The 26,458-nt window shown below is 41.5% G+C and overlaps 1 protein-coding gene across 2 annotated transcripts in view; it reads right to left on the bottom strand.

The window, feature by feature from the left end:
• GRIK5 (glutamate ionotropic receptor kainate type subunit 5) overlaps positions 1 to 26,458 on the bottom strand; it is a 487,066-nt gene that overhangs the window by 314,087 nt on the left and 146,521 nt on the right. For both annotated transcript variants that reach the window (XM_085875712.1, XM_085875713.1), the window contains exon 4: positions 2,252 to 2,349. In XM_085875712.1, the coding sequence (XP_085731838.1) occupies positions 2,252 to 2,349 (98 nt within the window). The remainder of the gene's footprint in view (positions 1 to 2,251; positions 2,350 to 26,458) is intronic.

Genomic DNA, 26,458 nt, shown 5'->3' with positions numbered 1-26,458 from the left:
GGGTGGGTGGGTAGCAAAGGACTTCACGTTTGCTCAAAAAGAGAGAAGGTGTGGTTGTTGAAAACAGTGCTCCCAAAGATGCTGCCACAAGGAGAGAGATGATTTTGCGAAGGGGGAAATTGGGCACAAGATCATCATTTCACGACAAGGGTCAAAGTGAGCCAGCACGAGTGGAGATATTCTTGGTACCCAGACCGAAAGCATTCAAGGCTCAGCCATCAGTCAGAAAGCTTATAGAAATCTTGTTTTGAGAAATTAACAGTATAATTTGTGTGGAATTTGTTGAACATAGGAAAACCATCAATGCACAGTACTGCGGTGGCTTGTTATTCAATTACGTGAGAGGAGAAACCCGCGGACGACCGTCAGGTATGCTGTCTCAGGACATGATTTGATCTTTGGTCATATGCATCACAAGGCTGTGGGGTCGCATCATTGGCTGGGAGTGCGAATGTGCCAATGATGCAGTTCCCTCTGCTGGTTAGGGCAGGAATTTGTGATTTGTTCAGGGTGCTGGCGACAGCTCGCCTACTCTTCGCGAAGGACATCGTGGGATCTTTCACGTCCACCAACGAATGCTCGCAGACGGGACGCACGTTTAACGTCCATCCGAGGGACGGCACACACTTATGAATCACCCTACCTGTGAAACGCCGGGAGGAAAGTTTGTAAATGGGTTGAGATTGAAACTAGGCTAGACAGGTTTAGAGGCGAGTGTGTGGACCTCAAGGCCATCCTGACAGCTCCATGATTCGATGACACGATAATTCTCCACCTGCTGTTCAAACGGAGATGGTTGGGGAGTATTTAAGTCATGCCACATACATTCGAAGCTTATCACCTCGTACTCTTCATTTCTTTGGTCCACTCAATAAACATTTGGGTGACAGAGTTTAAAAAATATATTGAAGATGTCAAAGTATGTGTGATGTACCTGTCCCAAAGATTATGATGCGGATGGAACCAATACGTCAATGTACTGTCATGTCAATGAGGCAAGCGTGTAAGAGTATTAGGGGCATAACTTGAAAAACAGGTGGTCTAATCAAATTCACTGTACTTTTTGATTTTTTGAGAATTAAAGTCCATATCATCCTTGGACCACCTTCATTTTCATGACTGTACAGTATGTAAGTGGTTGTATGTGTGTACATTTTTTCTCCTCCCCACACATGTGGCTGATGATGGTGGCAGAAATATGGCGATGAAGGCCCAAAGAGGGCATATATATATATATATATATATATATATATATATATATATATATATATATATATATATATATATATATATATATATATATATATATATATATATATATATATTCCTCTCATTCTCTTCTAGCTGAAGAAGCTGCATAAAGCAACCGTGAAAGGCTACCCAAGGTAAGCCCTTTGCTATTTCAAACTCTTCCCAGGGTTCCTCCACAGCAGGAAAGACATTCATAAATAGTACACACATGAGAATCCCAATGCTACACACCCCCTCAGCTGCTCGACGTGTTTCATCGCTTGTTGGCGAATCATCAGCGACAGCACAGACTGAAATGCATTCCAGTGAGGCTCCCAAGCATGTACCACATGCGACGATCAAAAGCAGTCAATATATAAATGAAAAACAAAGACCCATCCACATCTCTTACCTGTGAATGCTGGGAAAAAGCAATTAGCTCTCACCAAATCAATTAAACTCAAGTGGTTCTGATTATATAAATAAATCGACTCCTCCTATGCCCTTCAAGCCAAAGAAGTTGCATAAAGCAACCATGAACGGCTACTCAAGGTAAGCCCTTTGCTTTGCTCTGGGAAGGGTTTGAAATCTGCGCTGATTAGCGAGGTAAGCCGGGAAAATTCCACAGCACGGGTGGTGAGTTTGCCTTGAGCGTGCCTTTGTGGTCACGTCTCTGCTGCATCTTGTGTCCTCGCGCTGACCCCACGATCACCACGCCAATTGGCTGAAAACTCAAGGAGGCCATATAAAGACAGATTACAATGGGGGAAGGTTCAAGAATGGAGGGAGGGGGAAAAGGCAGGGCGTAGATATAGACACTTGTATGGGGGGACTAGATCATTCCAAACACGTGACAGACACCTTTAATTAATTCCAGGAATTCACATATATGGGATATTCACATCTTTAGTCATTGCAGGGTGTTTCCTGTCGAGATATAATTTTGTGACTGTGAAATGATACCATGATATAACAGTGGTGTAATACTTATATTTACATTGGGATAATCATGCTCCATTACCTCCTTCTCCCCACACACGTGGCTGATGATGGCAGCAGAAGCAGGACTTGACGAAGGCCCCAAAATGGCCGCCACTCCTTTCGGCAAGACTTGGCAAACTGCGCAAAGTACGTACAGTGCACACACTTAGCTGTTATGTGCTTAGTGCTTGAATCATCTGAAAGCTACCATTGAAACAAACACTGCATTTACATTTTGCTTCATTCAGCATCATGCAGAACTAATTTCAACCATATTTATTTAAAAAAAAAACATTATTCCACAAAAAGGAAAATAATGAATGAAATATTTAATAACGGCAAATAATTTTTTGTTTTTTAAATTAATATTATTATTTTTATACTTCGTTGAGGCTTGTGGAAGAGCGAGTACTAGTACATGTACACCGAGTAGACAAGGACACAACAGGACAAAAGGAACAGCAGAGAGAGGGGAAAACACCAACAGTAGAGCCGAAAGCCAAAACAGAGGGAGGTGCACAAACAATGGGTGTGGGGAGGAATGGGGGGTAGGAGAGCATGGTGTGGACATGACGGATACAGAAGGGAACTCTCAAGAAGGAAAACTGGAAATTTGAGAGGAGGGGGGGATTGGGGTAGAGTTGGGGGGGGGGGTAGTGGGCTTAACGAGGGTAGAAAAGATCATGGTTTTGGATTGGGGATGATCTGAGATGGTGGTGAACAGCTGTCTTGAAGACCTGTAGGGTAGAAGGATTTCTTGTTGTTATTATTTACGTTGTTTGCATTTTTTGCTGTGATTTAAAAAAAAAAAAAGGCTTGAGAAGATGATTCAGCCGTTGCTGCATAACAATGCTGTTGAAATTAGATTTTCACTTTTATTTCTAGAAAGGCAATACGTTTGTAGATTTATAATTTATAAAGCAATTTCTCTTTATAGTCTTGGAAACCATTTCCTGTCATCACTTGTTTTCTGCTTCAATGCACGTACTGAAAATCAAGATGGTGACGAGCAAAGTGATCAAAGATGGTGGAGCAACAAAGACTTGTGAAATTTCTGTTCAATGAAAACATCAACCCTGTTGATATTTACAATCGACTGGATGCACAGTGTGGTCATATCCCTGACCATGAAGGTCGTCTACATTAAAGAGCACCTTGAGGGCAAGTGGTTTTTTGATGGACAAAGCCATTAAGAAGGATATTCTGCACCGTCTCTGTAATGTTCGAAATAATTGTAGACTGAAGATATGGAAAAAGCTTCCCCTGCGACGGGACAAGTGCACACACTGATACTGGATAATACCTTGAGAAGTAATGCATGTAATAGAAGGACTACAGTCTGACTCAAATCAGTAATAGGAGGAAACACAGAGGAGTTAAGAAAATAACTCGGTAGGCCAAAAGGGAATATGAAAAGGACATCGCCAAGAATATTAAACACAACAGCAAGGTTTTCTTTAAATATATACAAGAGGTAATGATAGGGTTCAGAGGAGTGTGGGCCCAGAGAGGAATAGCACAGGAGAATTGGTGGACAATGAGGGTGAGATGGCAGGCTCATTAAATCGGGTTTTTTTTGCTTCTACATTTACAGAGGAATAGTCGGGGGAACTTCCAATAGTGGAGTGGCTGGTTGGGTAGCTAACTTGATTGGAAACTGGCTTTGTGATAGGAAGTAAAGAGTGGCTGTGAGTGGGAGGTTGGCGAGCTGGGAGGATATAAGTGGTGGCAGTTTCCTAGGCGATCAGTACGAGTCCCATTCCGGTTTTACTGGAGGGGATTATCGGTTTGCTCTCCGTCTGTCCGTCCGTCCCACCTGAGGTTTTCAGGCTTTTTTCCATACCCTTTAACATATTAAACTGAAAGTTGGTACGTGGCTGGATTATGATAAGTTACAGAACAAGTTCAAGTTTCAGGGTGTTTCATCAATTTTTCACAGTCACGTCCTTTTTAAACTTAGAAAAGATCACATCGGTAGGGTACATGCATTGCAAAGCAATCCTCACTCTTGCTATTCATAATTTACAAGAATGATTTAGACGGTGGAGTGACAAGTTGGCTTTACAAATCTGCAGATGACACAAAGATTGGAAGTAAGGTAGATAGCAGAAAGGGGGGAGGGGGGGGTGATCAGATTCAGGAAAGTCTAGATACCTTCATAGATTAGGAAAACCAATGGCAGATGTAGTTTAACATTTAAAAAAAAAATCTAAGGTGCTGGGGATGGGTAAGAATAATACAAATAGGGGTTACATGATACAAGGGGCAATTTTGGAGAGTGTCACACAGAAGAAGGATCTGGGGGTGGTAATAGATATGGGGATAAGCAGACAACACAGTACCAGGTAGCTATACAGTGGGTAGAGCAAACATGGTTTTAGGTTGTATTTGTGGAGGGATAAATTATAAATCTTAAGAGGTAGTGTTAAGCTGTTAACACATCTGTATAGGAATTTAGGGAAGTCTCATCTGGAATATTGTGTACAGTACTGGTCACCACATCTGAGGAAGGACATGCAGCTGCAATAGAGAGGGCACAGAGTTGGGATACCAGATTGATTCTGGGGCTCGCTAAACTCAGCTATGAGGAGCGACTGAGGGCGACAGGACTTTATACAATGGAAAGGAGGTGATTGCGAGGTGATCTGATGGAGATGCTTAAAATAATGAAGGGTGTGGTCAAGATAGGTGTGGTGGAGTTTTTTTTTTTTTTTTTAAAGCAGAATGGACAGTTTTAGGACCAGAGGCCATAGCATGAGGATAAAGAAGATGAGAGTTAGGATGGTAGTAAGGCAGGGGTCTTTCAGTTAGAAAGTAGTTAATGCATTGAATGTGGGAATCTTCCCGGAAAGGCAGTGGCAGCAGAAATGGTAGATGAGTTTAAGCTGGAATTAGATAGGTACCTAGATGCATTGGGCATAGAGGAGTACACGGAGGGATATTGGTAGGACTTGTACGTAGCATATTTGTAGATGGGTGACAGTTTCTGGGGGTTTGGTACAGCACAGGCAGGATGGGCTGAATGGTCTCCTCCTGCATCAACATTCCTGGTAAAGTACTGTACAGTGCGTTCCAAAAAGACCTGGACAACTTTGGATGTTAATATATTTCGTACTACAAAGGATACATTGATAACCTTTATTTGATATGATACAGAAACTCATGAAGTTTTCTATGTTTTCAGCTCTCGTGGTTGAATGCAAAAAAACCGGTGATTCTACAGGAGAAAGCTCAGTGAGTCGAATGGTTCATCGAGATGAGACCCAACACGCAAGTTCAGCGTAATTTCCGTACAAGGTATGGAAGGAATCCGCCATTGTGGACTGGTATCAGATCGTGGTACAAGAGGTATAAGGAGACTGGGAGTTGTGAGAACCAGAAAAGGACCGGTCGACCAAGCACAAGTGCAGCAGACGTTGAACGAGTACGTGAATCATTTCAACCAAGTCCCAGAAAATCAATTTGACACACATCCAGAGAACTGGGACTACCAACCACCACTGTACCCAGGATTTGGCATGAAACACTGAAGCTTTATGTCTATAAGGTGCAGATTCTGCAGGAACTCAAACCAAATGACTGACCCAAATGCAAGGCGTTTGCCATGGAAATGCTCAGTCGCATAGAGGATGATAAAGATTACCTGAATAAGGTCATGTTCACAGATGAAGCTTGTTTTCATGTTTCGGGGAGGGTCAACCGGCACATGTGAGGATCTGGGGCTCTGAAAACCCCCACATGGTCATTGAACACATACTGGCAGTCCAAAGGTCAATGTGTGGTATGGTCAGCCCTTCTCCATGACCACTTGGTGGGTCCGTTTTTCTTTGCGGAGGATACAGTGACCTTAACAATTTACATGCACATGTTGGAAGGATTTGCTTTCCCAGAGATTGAAGACCTGCAACCTGATATCATTTTTCAACAGGAAGGTGCTCCCCTTCATTGGGACTTCGTCATTCGAGCCGTCCTGAATGAAAAAATTCCAGGTCGCTGGATTGACCGAGACGGACCAACCACCTGGCCCCCACGATCACCAGACATAATGTTTTTTTTTCTGTGGGGGTTTGTCAAAGATGTTGTCTGCAACACCAAGGTGGCAAGCCTGCAGGATCTTCGTTCTTCGATCACAGCTGCATGTGCACTGGTGTATGCAAACATGCTGAGCTGAACATGGCAATAACACGTGTACCACCTTGATGTCCTGCGCATGACAAACGGAGCTCACATTGAAGTGTGTTGATGGTGCACACAAAACATCATAAGTTTCTGTATCATATAAACCAAAGGGTATCGTTGTATCATTTGTGGTTCTAAATATATTAACAACCAAAGTTGTCCGGTTCTTTTTGGAACACCGTGTATATCCTTGCTTATTTATGAGTAACAAGGGTCCAGATCAAATTTAAACCAACCTCTTGCATTAAATATAAAATCTATAGCAGAAACGACAGTCTTCATAATTCACTCATCTCTGACTCTATTAAACTGCACGATGACAATTTTTTGTGCAAACATAAAAACCAAATCAATCCACTTTAGCTTGTTCAATAAAGTTACAGATACTGGTTCCTCCGTCCTTCTTTCCGTAGGTTTCTTCGTTTGTACCTAGCACAAGGGTGCGGGGTAGCATCATTGGCTGAGGGCATGGACGTGCCACTGTTCAAATGCCCTCCGCTGGTTAAGGCAGGAATTTGTAATTTGTTCAGAGTGCCGGAGATTGCTCGCATACTCTTCGCAAAGGACAATGTGGGATCTTTAACATCCATCAACGAATGCTAGCAGATGGAACGCTAGTTTAATGTCCATCCAAGGGACAGCACACACATTGGTGAACCACCCTGCCTGTGAAACACCAGGATGACAGTTTCTGGCTGAGTCGGGATTCGGACCGAGGGCTGGAGAGCTTGGCGAGAGCACGAACCTGATCTCAGTCTCGGCCATCGTGGAAACCATCTCCCTCGACAAAGCAAGGCTTTTGGGCTCAAGACACCTACTCAAAGACAGGACATTAAACTCACACTCCGGACTTCACTTGAATATCTCTTTCACACAAGTATGGTGAAGACTTCTTGAAGCGTGGGAATAAGAAACATGGTCAAATGATCGCTTTGATATGAAGCTCTTGATAGAAATCCCGAGATATTTCTTCAATTAGTTCTGTTTTACGTCAAGCTTATGCATACACTCTCAGGGATAAATGGAATTGATGTCATATCGTTGGACGATAAACAATTCTCCATCCGAACGATTCCTCGCCAATTTGCAATTAAAGAGTGGAATTAGCATATTCCGTGACCGTGGTCCAACGACACTTTTCCGCACATTGTGCTTCAATAAAACATCTACCGTATCGGTTTTCTTCTGATTCTTCTGCAATTCGTTAATGAATAGGTACTCTTCTTTGTGAAGATATAGGTATGTTTAACAATATTATTAATAATAATAACAATGTACAGCATTGTATAGCACGAAAAATATTGGTCGATTAAGTAAGATTCAAATGTGCTCCATGATCCAGCAGGACAAGACTGCACAATAATTTGTAGTTATATGGTTATGAACGAATATCAAAACTTTTATAGACCTATTTCAATCCTGATGACTACGGTGTTGGGTTATTTTGTTGCAGCCTGTTAATGCATCAGGGAACGTCATGACTTATCGCCTTGTCGGTGTAGCAGTCTGTTTTTATTGGAAATAAGAATCACCGTGATGACCACTCCACAAGTCACCAAGCAAAATGGTGACCGCATTCATATATATTGTTATGTTTGTGGGGTTTATGAAGGGATTTCACAAGAAAGATAGGATTGTATAGAGTTGTCTGGTCCGTGGACGTGTAGGAGACATCTCGATGTAATTAAGTAGGGAGACTGTGAGCTTAAGTGTTACTTGTCAACGCACGGGGGTGGTGCCGTGTTAATTATGTAGGGATAAAGGATAACTTCCCCCAGTATGTAAATGCCTCCCTGTGACTTTTCCCAATGTTTTTATAACCAAAACCACGATAACAAACAATCAGAACGTGCCGAGAGGGCAGAGGCCCTGCCTTCCCGGGTTTCGTGCGAGCAGGCCACGCCCCAGAGGCGGAGGTTTGATGGGTGTGACATGGGATGCATGAATAGGAGGAGGGCGTGGGAGGAGCAGATCAGATAGGAAGGTTGCGAAGTATAACTGAGCGACGCACGTGGTCAGGAGAGGACATCAGTCAAAGGACATGGAGGATCTCGCTTTTGCTTTCGGCGCGACGTAGGCTGCACGATTCTCGTGTTCATGCTGTGTGAATCGGCTCGCGTGCTGAGCGGGACGTTTGTCGTTCACAGCTCGGCTGAGCCGTGAAGTGTGTACGTTTCTGAGGAGGGAAGGAGAGCGTGCCTCATGGCCTCATCACGAGACCTCAGAAATCTTCTCGTTGTGTGGGCCATCGTCGTGACCCGACCAGATGCAAGAGAGGAACAGTCGGCATGTTCGCTCGTGAAATGAAGCTGCACTGCGGTCTCTGAGCAAGGCTTAACTGTTTTCCCACGTGCTCCTCATCTCCGAGAGTCTCGGCTGTCGGCCTCTAAGGGAGAAGTTTGGCCATCCGTCCAGGTCGGGGTTAATCCCCCTGGACACGACAATATATCAACAGATGTGTCATGAAACGTCCTGATGAATAATGAGTCATCAAACATTATTCACACACAGCGAACACACAGACAAAGAACAAGCTTTATTCGAGGTAAAAATCCAAAATCAACAAGGCAGATGCTTGCTCACAGTGTGCATTCATGAAAGAGAGCATGGAAACAACCCCCAAATGGAGTCAATGTTTCATTCATCTTTACATCAAGATTAATTTGGGCAGATCATGACTGGGACAAAAAGCGAGGATGCATATCATGTCCAAACGATGATGTTCAGTTTTGTATCGAATGGATGGTGAGTACAAAGTTGTCCGTCATTCGCTACACCTAAATCCACTCATTGTGAGACTCGTTCGGGTCTGCAGAATTGTCGAATGATAGTTGTGTCGTCGTTGCGGAATTATCATCACAAGCAAGGCATCCACACAGGTCAGAGCATGATAAGTCACTTGCATGACAACAGCATATCTTAGTATCTCACTCGGCCTGTTTGCACGCACAGCTTACGCAGCTGAGAATTTCCATAGGGGCGAGATCCTGAGTCATCCACACAACAGAGATGAAGGTGGAATCAACAGTCGAGCCGTGAAGGTTCAGAGAAGAAGGAGCATCAATCGTCCGATTCAGGGCTCACCCGTGGAAGCCTGCCTGATGATAATTTGCATGAAGACAATGCTGTTGCAAAGCATCCTTGGTAGGCAGCAAGCTGTGGTCCTCAGGAGTCTTCAAACAGAATGTCCGATGTTGAACATCATTGGTGTTTGTCACTGTGCTTCCACACAACTCGCAAGTGAATCTTTCCAGCTGGGCGAATAACTCGGACATGTTGAAATCTTCACCCGAATGAAAAAAAAAATGACTGTTGGTATTGTGGTGAGGCAGCCACAAGCTGGCACGGTCAAACTTTTCCTTTTTCGTGGAAGCAGCTGACGGAGTTGCACCCGGTGAAAGTGTGTACTACTTTGAGGGAGAAACTCAAGCATTCACGAAGTGAACATCAAATTACATTCAGGTCGACGATTCGAACAGTCTTCTTGAGGCCCGTGTGGAGATGCATCATGGCAGCAGCTGGCATCACGTGTATGTTTGAGAGAAGGATAACTGCAATATCTGTGTCTGGACTCATCAATATCCTCAAGGATGGACTGAGTGTTATCACATGTAGCGTATGCAGGGCTACTTAAGTGTCAGCTTCCTCATAGTCACAGTGGGACAACTCCTCCATTATGGCCACTCCTGAATGAGACACGAGGTCACATGTGGTCCATGGATCATGTAAATAGTCATATCACCGCTGTGGTCCAAATGATCACTCCACAAGGAGAAGAAGAACTCACGGAGTTCTTCCTTGTTGACACAATCACCGAGAAATTCACTCCATTGCCGGGGTATCTTGTAGTCTGGTGAGAATATCCTGAGACATAGGGGGGCTTGGATTCACCTTTCCTGTCCCGTGCCTTTGATGCTAATGACCGGATATGTGTCAAAAACAATATCTACCCGCATACAGTGATATTGTTTGGAAATCCTGTGCAATTCCGACATAACTCCGAGGGCCAGCTGCCCGGATGTAACAAAGAGGTTGCCAGACATTTTATGAATCAGAGCCATGCCATTGTCGGTAACAGCATCGTAGTCATGAACAGTTGTGATGAGTGATTCAGGACATTTTGACTCAATATAATGCAGAAGCTTGCTTTTCTCAGTCTTTGTGATTGTCCTATCGGACTAAGACAGTGGGTAGGAAATCGGTCCAAGAGAATAGCAGAGATCTTTCCGGTGTTGCTCCGTTTCGAGTAATCTGGCGAACATTTGGCAATTGGCTATGACGACGACTGTCCGACCAGATTTGCAGGACACTTTTAATTGGCTTGACTTGCGAAAGTCTTCAACTTAATTTACTGCAGTGGCTGATAGAATTCAACACTTCCTCAATTGAGTCTGTTTTGGATGAAAGTAGAGAAAGCTGATTGTCCATAATTATGTGCATTGAGGTCGCTGGCGACGTCTACTATAGCCACTACACCGGAGCTGATGCAATAAAGGTTATTTTGGTATTGTGAGAATGAATCCATCATTTCGTTAATGCAGCTCAATATCGTCTTGATGGCCTCCTCATCCGTCTTCTGATGGGTGGTGTCCAAATCCTTCCTCGTGCGATAATGGTTCCGAGATGCAGTCATTAAGTAGCACTTCAGAACAATGGTTGCTCTCTCATTTTGCGAAAGGATCCATCAGTGCACAGAATGGTGATCCTGAGTCACACCAGTTATCCTCCTCCTTCTTCGTATGCAGCACACAGCTGCTGGTAGCATCATTGGCTGAGGGCGCAGCTGTGTCGCTGGTACTCATTTTGCCGACCTCAGATGGATGGCAAGTTGAGTCAACCCCACCTGGTGTCAATTCAACAGCCAACAGGGGCTCAAACTCAGGACCCCAAGATCCCAAGCCATCTACCCTAACCACTAAGCCAACACCAGGCATTCCAGTTATCCCACCAGACGTCTTTGAATCACGCTTTCAAGTTTATCCAATGACTCGGTCACATGCTGTAGCCGAGAATGCGTAATGGTCTTATTGCTGAGGCGTCCACTGTCCTGATTTTACGATGAGGTAGATATCATGATGACTCTCGGACAACTTCATCATCTCAAGAACGTATGCAGAATCGTACCGAGTTTAGTTTGTTTTATCATACGCATGAAACCACGACTCAACATAACAGTCCCAATTAGATTCTCTTGTTGCCCGAATGAATCAGTTGAGAATGTCGGCCATGGTGATGTAGGATGACCAAAAGTGGAAAGTGGGATTATGCAGTGCACTGAGATTCAACGAAAGAGTTTTACATTTGTCGTAGTTCAAGCAAATCATTTCAGACAACTAGATTCTTGAACATATTCGACGGGAAAGTATCAACCATGTGGTTGATAAGACCCTCCACTTGACTGCAGTCAGACTCAGCTCAGGATTTCATGAAGGCATCTAGTCTCTTCCTCTGCAGAGTATAGAAATGCATGACACAAATATGTGTGGTTCAGAAAGAAAAGCAATTATATCGTTTGACTCACCACCATCGATTGTTTCTGCCTGCATCATTGTGTCCCTCTGAAAATAGCCACCGACTAGTTGTCTTCTCCACCTTCTCACAGATGCTACAGACCGGTGGCAGGATGTTCTCCGATCTTCCAGCAGCAGTTGCGGTGACAGCTGACCCTAAGTCGTTTTTTTTGGATTTGGATTGATTACGTCGGGAGACACTTCTTCACCCTCTATATCTGGTGTATTTTGATGAGCACACTTAGCAGCCCTATTTAATCATTGAATGTCAGCGAACCTCCCAAAGCATCTTATGTGGTATCCATAACCATGAGGGATTGTCTCTGCAAAGAAATGTATCATCAAATTATGTATAAATCAATATTAACTTTCCCCAAAGAAGTTCTCTCTCAAATCAAGACTGCGCTAGTGGGCAGTATTGAATAAGAGACAGGTATCAGCTTGTGTACCTGCTGGATCTCATTAGTTGCTGTGTTGCTTCAAGTTGTCTTCCAAAGGAGCCTCTTTGCTCACAACGTAGCCGAGTTTTCAGGTGAGAAAAGTTTATTTAGTCATTGCTACATCGGAGAATAATGTGTAATTAGAGTGCCAAAGGTCTTCAAATGGTGAAACGTGGTCCACATTTGGACTCAAAGAAGCACACCAACGGAATGGAGTGCTCAGCACCGTTTAACAACATTGTAGTCTCCATGGAAACCATGGCATCGTGGTACTCGAGCAAATGCTCTCCGGGATGTCATTATCAGTTTTATTGGATCCTCTTGTGACAAATTCCCCAACCAAATGTATTGTGTTTCTTGTGGCTACAGAGTATGAGGAAGAGGGAAAGAAAGATAAATAAATGGGGAATCAGAAGGAGGAGCCTCCTAGCAAACTTATCTATGGACCTACCACTGTGCATCTTTGGGTTGGGGGGTGGGGTAGGTTGTGGGGAGGGGTTTGCGTGTTTGTCGATCTTGAAGCATGAGGATGAAAAGTAGAGTAAAAATTAAAATTTAGTTTTTGGGCGTTATAACAGACTTTGGCACCACAAAAAGCTTGGAATTGAAACCGCCTTTTTATTAATCGTTAAATTATTTTTTTATTTAACGGGAGAGAACCAGAGGCGGTTGGATTTCAAGGCTCAGAAAGCATCACAGCAAGGAGTGTCTTGACTCAACAGCTTGCAGGGGCAAGACCTGCCGGTCATCACTGCTGGCTCCATGATTTACACTTGTAATGTCCCCTCCACTTTTAAGCAGTGATCAGAGAGAGCGAGGGAAAGAAGGAGCGAGGGAAAGAGGGAGCAAGGGAAAGAGAGAGCGAGGGAGCGAGAGAGAGAGAGAGAGAGAGAGAGAGAGAGAGAGAGAGAGAGAGAGAGAGAGAGAGAGAGAGAGAGAGAGAGAGAGAGAGAGAGAGAGAGAGAGAGAGAGAGACAGACACAGACACAGACACAGACACAGACACAGACACAGACACAGACACAGACACAGACACAGACACAGACACAGACACAGAGAGAGAGAGAGAGAGAGAGAGAGAGAGAGAGAGAGAGAGAGAGAGAGAGAGAGAGAGAGAGAGAGAGAGAGAGAGAGAGAGAGAGAGAGAGAGAGAGAGAGATAGAGATATGTATCTTCCAGTTTAAGGGATGGATTTGGCGACGTCAACTTTGGCTCGACTGATTTCTCCAACATTTTCCACTTGAAAGCGAAATCTCGCACTCTGATCCAGCTACGCTCGGTGAAATCCTTAAGATTTCCCAATTGTGCGATAACTGCATGAATGATGCAACACATATTCAAACATAATTCACCGATGACGAAAAATCTCAATCATTGTGCGTCTTTGGAAACAGCCATGTTTTAATCACGTGATTCAAAGTCAAACTCTGATTGGTCAGTAGCGCGCAACAACCATGCGTCAGTCTTAAACTAGTTCTGCTGACAGGCCTCATCACAACCCAGGCATGACGTGCACGAGAGCGAAAGAGGTCAAACTTCCTTCCAAAAGATCAAATATCCACCACATTTTCATGCTTGTGGAAGTTTAATTATGGGTTCTTGATCAAATTATGAAATGTAAACCGTCATGGCCATACATCAAAATGTATGGCCACGATAGTTGCCAAGAACTTGACGTTTTTGAACCGATGTCTCATGGACTAATTACCCCTCTGAGGCTGGTTAAATCCCAGTCTGATTCCACTTCGTGGGCAGTGTCTAGACTTGTATTAAACTAAGATGATTGCTTTTGAAAAGTCAAATTATATCAATACCATGCCTTACTTTTGAGCATTTCCTTTTCAACTTCAGGTTTTCCAGACTTTAATGAAAATATTCACATGGGAGATACAGCAGCACTGCCCAGTGGTGAGTGTGCTCCAATTAGCGGACTTGTAACACGACTGAAATACCCAGTTAACAAGATGTAGCTCAGGTTGTTCCTACTGTTCCCTAATTAATTAAAGACATGCACTCTTCAAAGCATGCCAGTTCTGAGCTCAGTCAATTGCCAATATGGGTTTAATGCAGCATAACAAAGCAACTGGTTTTCCATTGCACAGTCATCCACCCCACCGCACCAACAACCTTTGCACACACACACTGTTTTCCCAGCTGCCCTGCATTTGTGTCCAATTTTCAATTGGAGGTTGGAGAGAATTACTCCAGAAAGCAATTTGTGGACAGTGTCTTGACATCTATGAAACTGAAAGATGATTGTTTTTAAAAAAAACGTCAAATCAGACCAATACGTATGTATGAGGATTTTCTTTTCAACCTCAGATTGGCCTTTCGTTCAAGAAAATATGACATTGGATACACACACAGCAGTCGTGCCTGATGGGAAGCGCTGCCATCATGAGAAATCCACATATTATGATTAGACCTTCACGTGTAAAACTTTAATATACTTACAAATACAGAAAATTCGAGCAAAGTCGATGGCGCGCCATCGCGAATCCCCACCCTTCCCACCAAAAGCAAAGTTGAAAGACATCAAAAAGTTCCACCAGGAATGACCCAATATCTAATTTTGAGTTAAAAACCATTTTTTTTTTGTTTTGACTCCTGTGACCTGAAGTCCCCACCCCCTGGGGAATGAAATGGGGGTCACATCCCAAAAAATTGTTACATATTTCATGTGTCCTCAAATGTTGATTGCACATACAAAGTTTCATTAAAAATGTTTAAACATGTGCTTGTAATTGCACGTTTCGGCATCTCACATTTTGACCCCGCCCCAGGAGGCGGGGCAAAACTGATACTTCTCTCGCACCTTCTTGCCATGTCGTGATCATTACCGCAAAGTTTGGTGAATTTCTGCACAGCCGTTTTGGAGGAGATAGCGTGACGGATGGACGGAGGACAGACAGACGGAGCCGATTACAATACTCCCCCCTCCCATTTTTTTTTTCTTCAAAAAGTGTGTGGATAATGAACACAAGGTATCACAATGTAAGTGAGGAAAGGGTAAACGCCATTTGGTCCATCATGCCTGAGCCATATCCACACGCCAAGCTCCCACCAGAGCTGCAGATTGTGTGAATTGTACAGCTAAACCTCAAGCAGAGAATTTAGCCTGGGTACCGGTACGTAATGGCCTCCACTTGTCAGTTTCCTAAATGAGCTATCCTGCTACCCTGAAATAGAATGAAAGGATGGCTTTGTTTCATGAAGAATCGGATTTAAGATACTTATACCTTTTGACCCCCTCCCATCTCACCTCCCTCAACTACCCCAACACACTCCTATCTCACACGCAACGTCAGCCCATTAGTCTGGCTCATGCCTGTTTTGCTCAACAGCAGATTCAGTACCTGCAGTGTTTAAAAAGTATGGCGATGTCTCTAATCAAAAGAAGTAAGCTTGAGATGTCACAAAAGATTATTCACAAACATCTGAAACAACCTATGGTACTCATCAATGGTTTCACTCTGCACTGTGTAGAGCACCCATGAAGGACTTCCTGGTGATTCCAGCCAACATCATGATTCCTGTCTCCATCATGAATGCATGAAGATATTCATGCTGCACTACCAGAATATATAACTTACAAACTTGGTTTTGCTGAACATGGTCTCTCCCGAGAGCATAGAAGATGATAAAGATGAAAATGGCAACACTGTGTGCAGTATTAGGATGGATTTAATAACCAATACACATGATATGAGATGAAAATGTGCACAGGAGAAGATATTAATGGTAACAAAATGACATTATGCTTTTATGGGAAAGTTTGATAATTTGAAACGAAATTCAAGATAAGTTTGAGTCAATAATCATATCAGAGAGGGAAGGTATCCCAGGCAAAAATTGTCGTCACCTTCGCCACTGTTCACCGATATCGTTTCGGTTCACCCATATGCTCCGTCTGAAGGTGGACGGAGGTTATGTTTCACCATGTTTGTTACTTGGCGAAAAAAATGTTTTCGCGAAGTATGTTCGTCTGTCTGTTTGTGTTTGTCACACGATTTTTAGCCACAGTTTTCAAGCAATAATTATGAAATTATTTTTCTGTATGTAGGTGACCGGCCAAGGGCAGCAACATAATTTTGGTGAAGATCCAAATCTGGATCCGGATATTCGAATTTTAAAAAAGTGATTCTTCACCATTGAGAGATGGGGCCAAACATGATATATAGCACAATATCTCAAAAAGTTATAGATGGATTCCGATTAAACTTGGTGGACAGGTTGGAAGTGCTATGAAGAAGAATTGATTCAATTTTGGAGAAGATGTAAATCCAGATCTGGATCAGAGAATTATTTAATTTGTAAGTGATCGTTAACCATTGAAACATGGGGCGAAAAACTACGTATATAGCACGATATCTCAAAAAGGTATGGATGAGATATGACAAAACCAGATATCGTTTTTGGCCCAATCTCTCAATGAAGAATCACTTTTAAAAAAAACATAAAACATTCTCGTATCCAGATCTGGATTCGGATCTTCCACAAAATCGAATCAATTCATCCTTGTCACATGCCCAACCTGTCCACCAAGTTCCGGTCAAATCTGTCTAAAACGTTTTGAGATATTGTGCTGTATATCATTCCAGCCCAATCTCTCAATGGTAAAGAATCAAAAATAAATAAATAAATAAATAGGACTGTGCCATGAACCATCCTTGGTTCATCATGGGTGATGAAGGTTATGGTCAAGTTTCATCAAAATTGTGTGTGTAGTTGTGGAGAAGAGAGAAAATAACTTATTTTTGAGGGTCGACCCCCTTAATGAGCACAGATTTTAATGTGGTCAATAAACTTTGGTACATTAAGGGTGATTAAGGTTGTGGTCAAGTTTAATCAAGATCGTGTGTGTTGTTTCGGAGAAGAGAGAAATACCTATTTTGGGGGGTGAAAACCCCCTATATACCCCGTTAATGAGCACATATTTTGATGCAGTCAATACACCTTCGTTTGGCATCAGGTTTGAAGGTTATGGCCACGTCTCATCAAAATTGTGTGTTTGGTTCAAGTGATCATGATTGAAGTGTTTACAGACTGACTCACTCACTCACTCACTCACTCACCTACGGACACTGCTCGATCGTATAAGCTCACCAGACTAAAGTCCAGGTGAGCTCGTTATCGGATCTGGATTCAGATCTTCACCAAAATCGAATCAATTCTTCCTTGATGCACACCCGTGTCCACCAAGTTTCGTCCAAACATGTCCATAAACTTTTGAGATATCGTGCTCATATCGTTTTTGTCCCCATATCTCAAAGATGAAGAATTACATAAAAAATTCTAGCATCTGGATTATTATTTGGAGCTTCACCAAAATCTAATCAGTTCACCCTTGTCACACACCCAACCTCGACACCAAATTTCATCAGAATCCGCTTACAACTTTTTGAGATATCCTGCTCACAGACAGACACACAAACAAACAAGAAAGATGTCATGCAGAGCCTCAAAAATATACAAAAAAAAAAAAAATACAAAAAAATACAAAAAAAAATAAAATAAAATAAAATAAAATAATAATAATAATAAATATACAAAATCCAGAAAACAAATTTGGCTTCAAAAATAATTGGTGCTTGAATTCAATGACCAAATGAGCAACTCCTCTACAAATCCCAAGTCAAATGGATGAAAACTGACAATTTTAGAAATTTGGCCTATGTTGACCTTTTGGCCTATGTTGACCTAAAAATAATTGGTGGTTCAATTCAGTAACCTGATATGCAAATCCTCTTCAAATTTCAAGTCAATGGGATAAAAATTGAGAATTTTAGAACATCAATCTTAGTTGTTGACCTTGGGCCTATGTTGACCTTTTGGTCTATATTGTCCTCAAAAATAATTGGCTCGTTGAATTCAGTGACCTAAAATATAAATCCTCTTCAAATTTCAAGTCAATTGGATGAAAATTGAGGATTTTAGAAATCTCACCTCAGTTGTTGACCTTTGGCCTATACTGACCTTTTGATCGTTGGACCTCAACATAAACAGACTTCTTGCGTCTGACCAACTCTATCATTTGGTGAAGTTTCGTGAAGATTGGTTTAAAATTGCAGCCTGTAGGCGATTGACGTACAAACAGACAAACAGACAAGCCGGTAGGCGGCGATGGATCGCCGAGCATGGAAACTATAAGATATAGAGTAAAATGGATGTCATATAGCAGATAGGGAATCACCTTAAGATTATGCATATCAAATCTCATCCAGTTCCATCTACTGATAACTACTCGGTATCCATTTGAATGAAAAGTACCGAAAATGCGGTTTGAAATCGGAAATCCCCAAAGTTCGAGGGGGTGCTGTGGGTGAACACAGATCTAAATCGAAAATCCGGCTCGATCGTTTGTGCACAATGTATTCCAGACGATTAGTGTGAATTTCCATGACCATCCGACCATAACCCTAGGAGGAGTAGCATTTGGCATGAAGACACCTCCAGCTCTCGCATATTATCGATTTTTGCACTAATTGACCTTTGACCCCTGAACTAAGCGAAATCGGTCAATATGTCCTGAGGTAAAGTTGTTGTACTCATTGAGTACCATGAACCTGCAAAGTTTCATTCGTATTGATGCACTCACCCGGTCGCTAGGGGGCCTTCAATTTTCGCCAATTTTCGTGCATACCCTAATTGTAGGGGGCGCTGCGGATAAAGTATTCCATATATCACAAAAAACGGAATATATTTGATAGAGCATCACCTGTAGATCATTCGTGCCAAATTTCATAACCCTACGTGGGATAATGGCTTTCGGAATTGATTTCGCGTGAATGGTACTGATTTTGAAGGTTTTTCGGTTGTTGCTAGGGAACCAAAGCGTCCCTAGCAACCATCACAATTTCCAAAGCACTAGGTCATAAGATGTACCTAGCACCCGAGTTTGGTCAAAATCGGCTCACGTTTACTACAAATTATGCTGATGACAAACGAATAAACATCCACACAAACATCCAAACAAACAGACAGAATTACTGACAATAAGGGTCAACTATTTCGGCGACCCAACAAACAGACAGAATAACGTACGTGACCAACCAATATACTGAACTGTCCTTGAAAAATCTTCGATTTTCACAAGTAACAAGCAGACAGACAGACAGGCAACAGTGAAAACATTACCTGGTGGATGGAGGTAATTACAGTAATCTGCAGAGAATAACTGCATAAAGCTCGATTTAAAACCATAGTTGGAACTGTCATAGAAAATGTAGTAATGGGACGTGATTTTAGCCTGGGATGGGTGGGCAATAGGGAGGGGTATGGTTTTGTGGTGTGAGATCATATGCAGGACCTACAAATTGAAATGAACACAAGGTATCACAATGTAAGCGAGGAAAAGGTAAAAGCCATTTGGCCCATCATGCCTGAGCCATATCCCATACACCACACTCTCATCAACTTTAATGTTGCATATTTATCTGTAGATAAGAAATTTAAGAAAATAGTGGATCTGAACATATATCTCACGGACTTGGCAATTTCTGAAAAAGGCTCATTTAAAACTTACAGGGGAATGTTTTGAGTAGAAGTCGGTAACAAGACTTTTTAACCTATTTCAAGGGTGCTGATTTTGAGGAAATAGGATACGAAGCTGAAATATTGGTTATTGAACCTAAAAATTGAAAAACATAATGGCCACCAAAACCAAGCAAATATATCGCTGACCAACAAAACATGTTCACCTGTAACTCTGTGAAATTATTGGTGCGAGCTTTAAAATTCAAAGATGTAAATGTTCAAAAAGTGCATATCTACCTGAAAAACATGCAATTGATGTATATGTTGATTTTTTTCTTTATAGCAAAAGAGTTTAAAATGTCATTAGTAGGCCGTTAATATTAAATTTTAAAAAAGTGTTTCTTCATAACAAAATAGTTAGGTACTACCTGAATGTGTTTTGCATGATTTTATCATCGATGCACACCTCTCCATGCATGTTAACACACAAAGTGTGCACACTCACTTGCACAAATACCTATACTACCCTCTCTCTTAACGCGACATACTCCATGCCTCTCTAAATCTAAAATGAACCATTTCGGAAAGTTGGTCTTGTCCACAATACACATACATGATACATAAAGACATTGTTTCTGTACAGTGTATACAAATGAAAACGGAGCCTTTGGGTTATATTTATTTTCAGATGTAAGAACACATGAAAACTATTCAACCACAGTCTGCATTACATGGACATAAGAAAGTTCTACATAACCTTTATATGCCAGAGAAAGGCAGCATGGCAATAATGCAAAGGATCAGGTGGAACTTGTACATGTACAGTTGGACAGCAAATGATTAAACTTGTGCAATGCTGTTGAAACAACCATCCTGGTCACCAGGCTGTCTGCATCCACACGAAGCAGTACTACATGAAAGCTTTGCTTTCCGACATTTGCAGCGCATGGTTCCGCATTTTCTTTGACAAGAGAATGATATAAGTTCAAGACAGGCTTCTGGAATTGGATTAAGGGTCATCAGAACAGGTTGTAATCCTGTGGTTCCTCTTTTCCACCCCATCTCAGTCACATCCAGAATATGTGGAACTAGGCAATGAGCTTTCTTCCATATCACGCATTGGTAATGCACACACTGCAGATGGAAGGCAATACAAGGCCATTGATTGTCGGTGGCAGCATTTCTGGTTTGCAAGATTTTTCAAACATTATCCTATGCACAGTATGAACCGACTGCACATTGCCGACCCCATAAATTTTGCACACAAATGCTTCTGTTGACTTGAGCTTTGTCGGGGTCAGGATTTCCACTCCGACATCACGAAGAAGGTGGTGATGAAGCAGAAATAATTTCCAGGTTGATCGCTCAGTGTGACCACAGGTGTAGGATGTGGATTGGAAAGGCAGCAGTGCTTCAGCAGAACTTGTTGGCAGCTTATGATACACTGGACAAATGGGAATATACTTTCTCTTCTTGGCAGTTGCACTCATCATCCAGAGATTGTCACAATTCACACAAGTGAAATGTGATACTAATAACAGAAGGCATCTGTGTCTCTTGCAGACACAACACCAGTGTCAAAATTCATACCAATAGCATGAAGAACAAGGCATGTATCAGCTTCCTCATGGGTCACTCCAAGTGGGATAATATTTGTGGTGACATGACTCGACTTCCTGTTCATCTGCAAAGCAACCTGCAGCAACAACTTCTTTATCAGGTGGTACCTTTGCTCATAGTTCCTCAGAGAGAAATCGAGCAAGGTCTGCTTTGTTTTCTGGTAAGCCAAGGAAGTTTGACCAATAATTTGGAAGTGGCACATCTCTTCCTTCAACTCTGCGTCGTATTAGACGAGTAGTCTTTGTTCGTCTTTGTCGTGTTTCTGATTTGATAGATTCATCTCGATATCTTGTCAAATATGACATCTATTTGATGACATGCTGTTCCAGAATGGAAGATAGAGCTTGTAAATGTACGTATCAGCTCGTAAGTTAGTAACTCACAAGTATTCAGCTGCAGATATTTGGTATAAGATGCATTCATTTAAAATATATAATGGATGAACTTTTAAATTGTGAATAAAATTTCACCAATAAAAAAAAATGGGGTGCAGAAGAGAGAAATGATTGCTCCCTTAAGATCTGTCTACTGAGAGCTATCTACCCTGAATAGCAGACGGTATTTGTGTGAGAGCTTTTATGTCAGACTGTCACATTCAACATCAGAATTATGTGTTTAACTGTATAAGTTATTGCCTGATGTCTTCAAAAATAACACATTAAATGTTATATACATTAAGTTATTATTCAAGAAAGCAGAATCCTTACAGATACTTTATCCACAGTTGGACCTGACTCAGCCAGGCCACCATTAGTAGGAAACGGGACCAGTAATTATATTATTAAAAAATCTTTAAAGCTAAAAATCAACAAAATGGAACATTAAAATATTACATATTTCATTCTCGAGTTTTCTTCGGCTAAAGCAACACGTCTAAAAGTGTCATACTGACAATATATTAAAATATTACAAACTCATTTCTTTTATATTTCTAAACATCATAGTGAATTATTTAGTAACATGAAGTGACTGTATCTGTTTATAAACATTCATGATATTTACATAGAAAAGTACAAAGTTTAATAAAGAAATAAAGAAACTTCTTCCTATGTTGATTAAAATAATCAAAATTTAATACAATTGTTGACCTGCAAATGACATTTTTATCTCTTTTGCAAAGAAAATAAATCACAATATGTATAATTTGTATTCTGCATTTGCCAGGAAGAGATGCACTTTCTGAACATTTACATCTTGAAATTGTAAAGCTCTCAGCAGAATATGTTTTGTTGGTCAGTGATAGTTTTATGTGGTTTTGGTGGCCATTTTGTTTTTCAATCTTGAGGGTCAAAAACCAACATTTTAGCTTGGTATCCTATTTCTTCATAATCTGCACACCTATATTGGGTTAGAAAGACTGAATACCAACGTCGAGTAAAAAAAATGCCTGTTCGTCAAACTTTTTCACAAATTTGGCCGAGTCTATCAAGGATATTCACATAAAATGGTTCTCACACGGACCAATAAAATTCACACTAGTTGTTAACCATTTTAAATAAATCTCAATTTTATACTTCAAGAGTGGCATTGATATGTCATAATGGATCGTCTCTTCCCTTTACTGGTCAAAGATCAACCAAAAATTTCTGGCTCGACATTCTTTTATCGACCCTGAATCTTTGAAAGTACTTTGTAAAAATAACACACACAAAGTACTGACATATTTAAGATGAACCTTTTCAGATCATCCAACATATCATTTAGAAAGGTTCACTTATCCCTTATGGAGGCACATTGAAGATTTTGTATGCCTTGACCTAACCAAATGTTTAAACCTCCTTATGGAAATTAAAAAAAGAGAATGAATGAAAGAATAAGTGAAAAATAAGGAACTAGAAGGGCACTCAGAAGAGCACATACCTCCGCCACGTAATGCCTGATCCAGTGGAACATATCGGGCCCAATACATTTTTGAAATATCATGCTATACAGAACTACATCGTTTTTGGCTCGATCGCTCAATGGTGAAGAATCACTTTCAGAATTAAATAATTATCGTATCCAGATACGGATTCAGATCTTCACCAACATCTAATGCATTTGTCCTTGCCACACACCCAACGTGTCCACCAAATTTTATCTTAATCTGTCCACAACTTTTTGAGATATCGTGTTATATATTGGTTTAGCCCAATCTCTCAATGGTGAAGAATCACTTTAAAAATTATAGTAGTCGGATCCGGAACTGGATCTTCACCAAAATCTAATCAGTTCATCCTTGTCACACGCCCAACCTGTCCACAAAACTTCATCCAGATCCGATCACAACTTTTTGAGATATCCTGTACACAGACAAACAGACAGAAAGGGGTGAAAATATACCTCCTTCACCTTGGGAGGTGAAGGTAACTAGAAAGCATCTGAAAATGAAAAGTCCATGCACTTTGTATTTGGACTTCTTCTTCTTCTTCTGAATGCTCAATAGTACCCTTGACATTTTGACGAAATTCTTAATTTGTCTTCTCCATATTCTGATAATACAGCTTTGTTGAAAATTTGATAAGAAAAGCTCAAATTGTTCTTAAAATTTTCGGTCAATTAGATGGAAACTGACGAGTTTATGTCATGCTGACCTTTGACCTTTTGACCAAATTCTTAATTTGTCTTCTCCATATTCTCATCATAAGGCTTTGTTGAAAATTTGATGACAAAAGCTCAAAAAAAGTTACGGCTTACAAAAGCTCAAATGATGATTTAATTAAAATTGCAAGTCAATTGGATGAAAATTGATGATTTTATGTGATGCTGACCTTTGACCTTTTGACCAAATTCTCAAAATAAAACTTTGTTGAAAATTTGATGACAAAAGTTGAAATGTTACAGCACACACACACTCGCTGACACACACACACACACACACACACACACACACACACACACACACACACACACACACACACACACACACACACACACACACACACACACACACACACAAAACTCCATCTCCTGCTGTGCAGGGGATGGGCTAATAACAACATTGATGATAATAGCATAATATTAATATTACTACAAAACAATTTGAAGACTCAAGGGGTCTTTCTTTCTTGGACAAATGCTGTGTATGGATAGCATATAATGGCATTTCGTGGGGCAAGCTTACCAGAAGTAAAATATATTATAAACCACCAACATATATGATTACTTTTTTAAACAGTCGCTACTGCTGTTTAACACTAAATTGAAGGAAATTTGAATTAATCCCGACATCCTTGAGGCACTCTAACGTCCAGCACAGACTAACAAACCAGAGCCAAAGATCTACTGTAACATATATATATATATATATATATATATATATATATATATATATATATATATATATATATATATATATATATATATATATATATATATATATCTACCCCAGAGGATATAATAATACGACTCTTCCTGCTGCTCTCATAGGGAGTGGGTGTACTCGTCAATGCAAATACCCAATCCAATCACAACAGTCATTTGATGGTTTGAAGGACCCAATACAGAGAGTGTGGTTGTGTGCAACCATTTTATATCTTGTATAGTGTCTCTGTGGTCCAATCACAGCCAAGACCATCACTGTAACATTGGTTCACGAGAATCTCTGTCTTTAAATATACGATGTGTGTGTGTGTGTGTGTGTGTGTGTGTGTGTGTGTGTGTGTGTGTGTGTGTGTGTGTGTGTGTGTGTGTGTGTGTGTGTGTGTGTGTGTGTGTGTGTGTGTGTGTGTGTGTGTGTGTGTGTGTGTGTGTGTGTGTGTATATTAGTTACCCTTACCAATTTGCAATTGAAAATGGTGATTTTAGTGAAAGTAGTTAAATAACAGCACGTATTCCATTAGTAAAGATAATTCGATTAAGAATGTAAACTTAACAAGATGAATGACATCTACCACTTGCTGACTCTCAACAGCTAATCCCACACAGGGTAAAGCTGTAGATGGCCAGCAGATGATATATTATTTTGACGTCTATTGCAAATGTATTCAAAAACTTTTGTCCACCAGCAACACAACTCTCAAGCTGGAAGCATTCTGGACATGTTAACATGCGTTTTCACACCCGCACGTCCATCAGCTGGTACAACCGGGCCAGCCGTTACTCGAACCGGCCGCCTGACCGGTATGCTGGTTCAAACAGGGATTGAGGGTGCAGGATTATAAGACATACTAACAGATATGAACGGTGGCAGCTGGAAGAGCGATTCGAGAGAATAGGAGTGAGAGGAAGGTTTCGGAGTTGGTTCACAGCAACACACGCACTCAGTCGTACAAAGGGCTCGAATAGTGGTTGTGTTTTGTTTGGCAATATTTCCATCTCTCTTCAGGGGTCTGCATTTAGATTATGTTGTTTACACACTGCTGACATTCTTGTCTGGCACTCACACCTGTCTGCGGAGCCTTGTTTGCCGTTGGCATTGTCGAGGCTCCTTCGCACGTACATACGAGACTGCACTGCCACTGTGGGGCTTCATGTGCCTTGACCACCCTCATATTCCTTCTGGCTGTACCCACTGCTGAAGCTCGTGAGCTGCCACCACCATCAGAGCTTTTTGACTGTGCCAACAGCTCATCAACCACAACAGCGGTTGGATATAAATAGTTGGCAGTGAACCGTCATCTCTTTTCAACTGGCCCTTCCCAGATTTTCCTCTGCATCCTCCGATTCTCAATATCCTCACACCAGGGCTGATTTCTCTTGATAGTTTTGTTCTCTAAATCCTTCCAGCCTCAATTGATTTATAACTTCCCTTGACCTTAAGCTTCCTTTGCTGTCCTGCACAACGTGGCACAGGAGGCTCAGGCAGAAGAGCTCTGCTGGTGTAGAAGGCACACGAAGCGCCACAGTAGTGATATGCTCTCGGTGATAATAACAAGGAACTTTGACACAGGCGGAGGCCAGTCAGCCATTCATGTCTGTGAAACACCAACACCAGATAATTGTGAGAGCCTTGAGAGTGCAAACCGAATAGCAACGCTTCAGTGGGAACAGACAGAAAGCTCAAGAGCATCAGGCAGCATGTAAAATGGCACAACCGTACTA

The sequence above is a fragment of the Eptatretus burgeri genome, chromosome 3 (assembly GCF_056783735.1).
Source record: "Eptatretus burgeri isolate ZD-2024b chromosome 3, Ebu_testis_v1, whole genome shotgun sequence".
Classification (NCBI taxonomy): Eukaryota; Metazoa; Chordata; class Myxini; order Myxiniformes; family Myxinidae; genus Eptatretus; species Eptatretus burgeri.
This window is presented reverse-complemented; position numbering and strand designations above follow the sequence as displayed.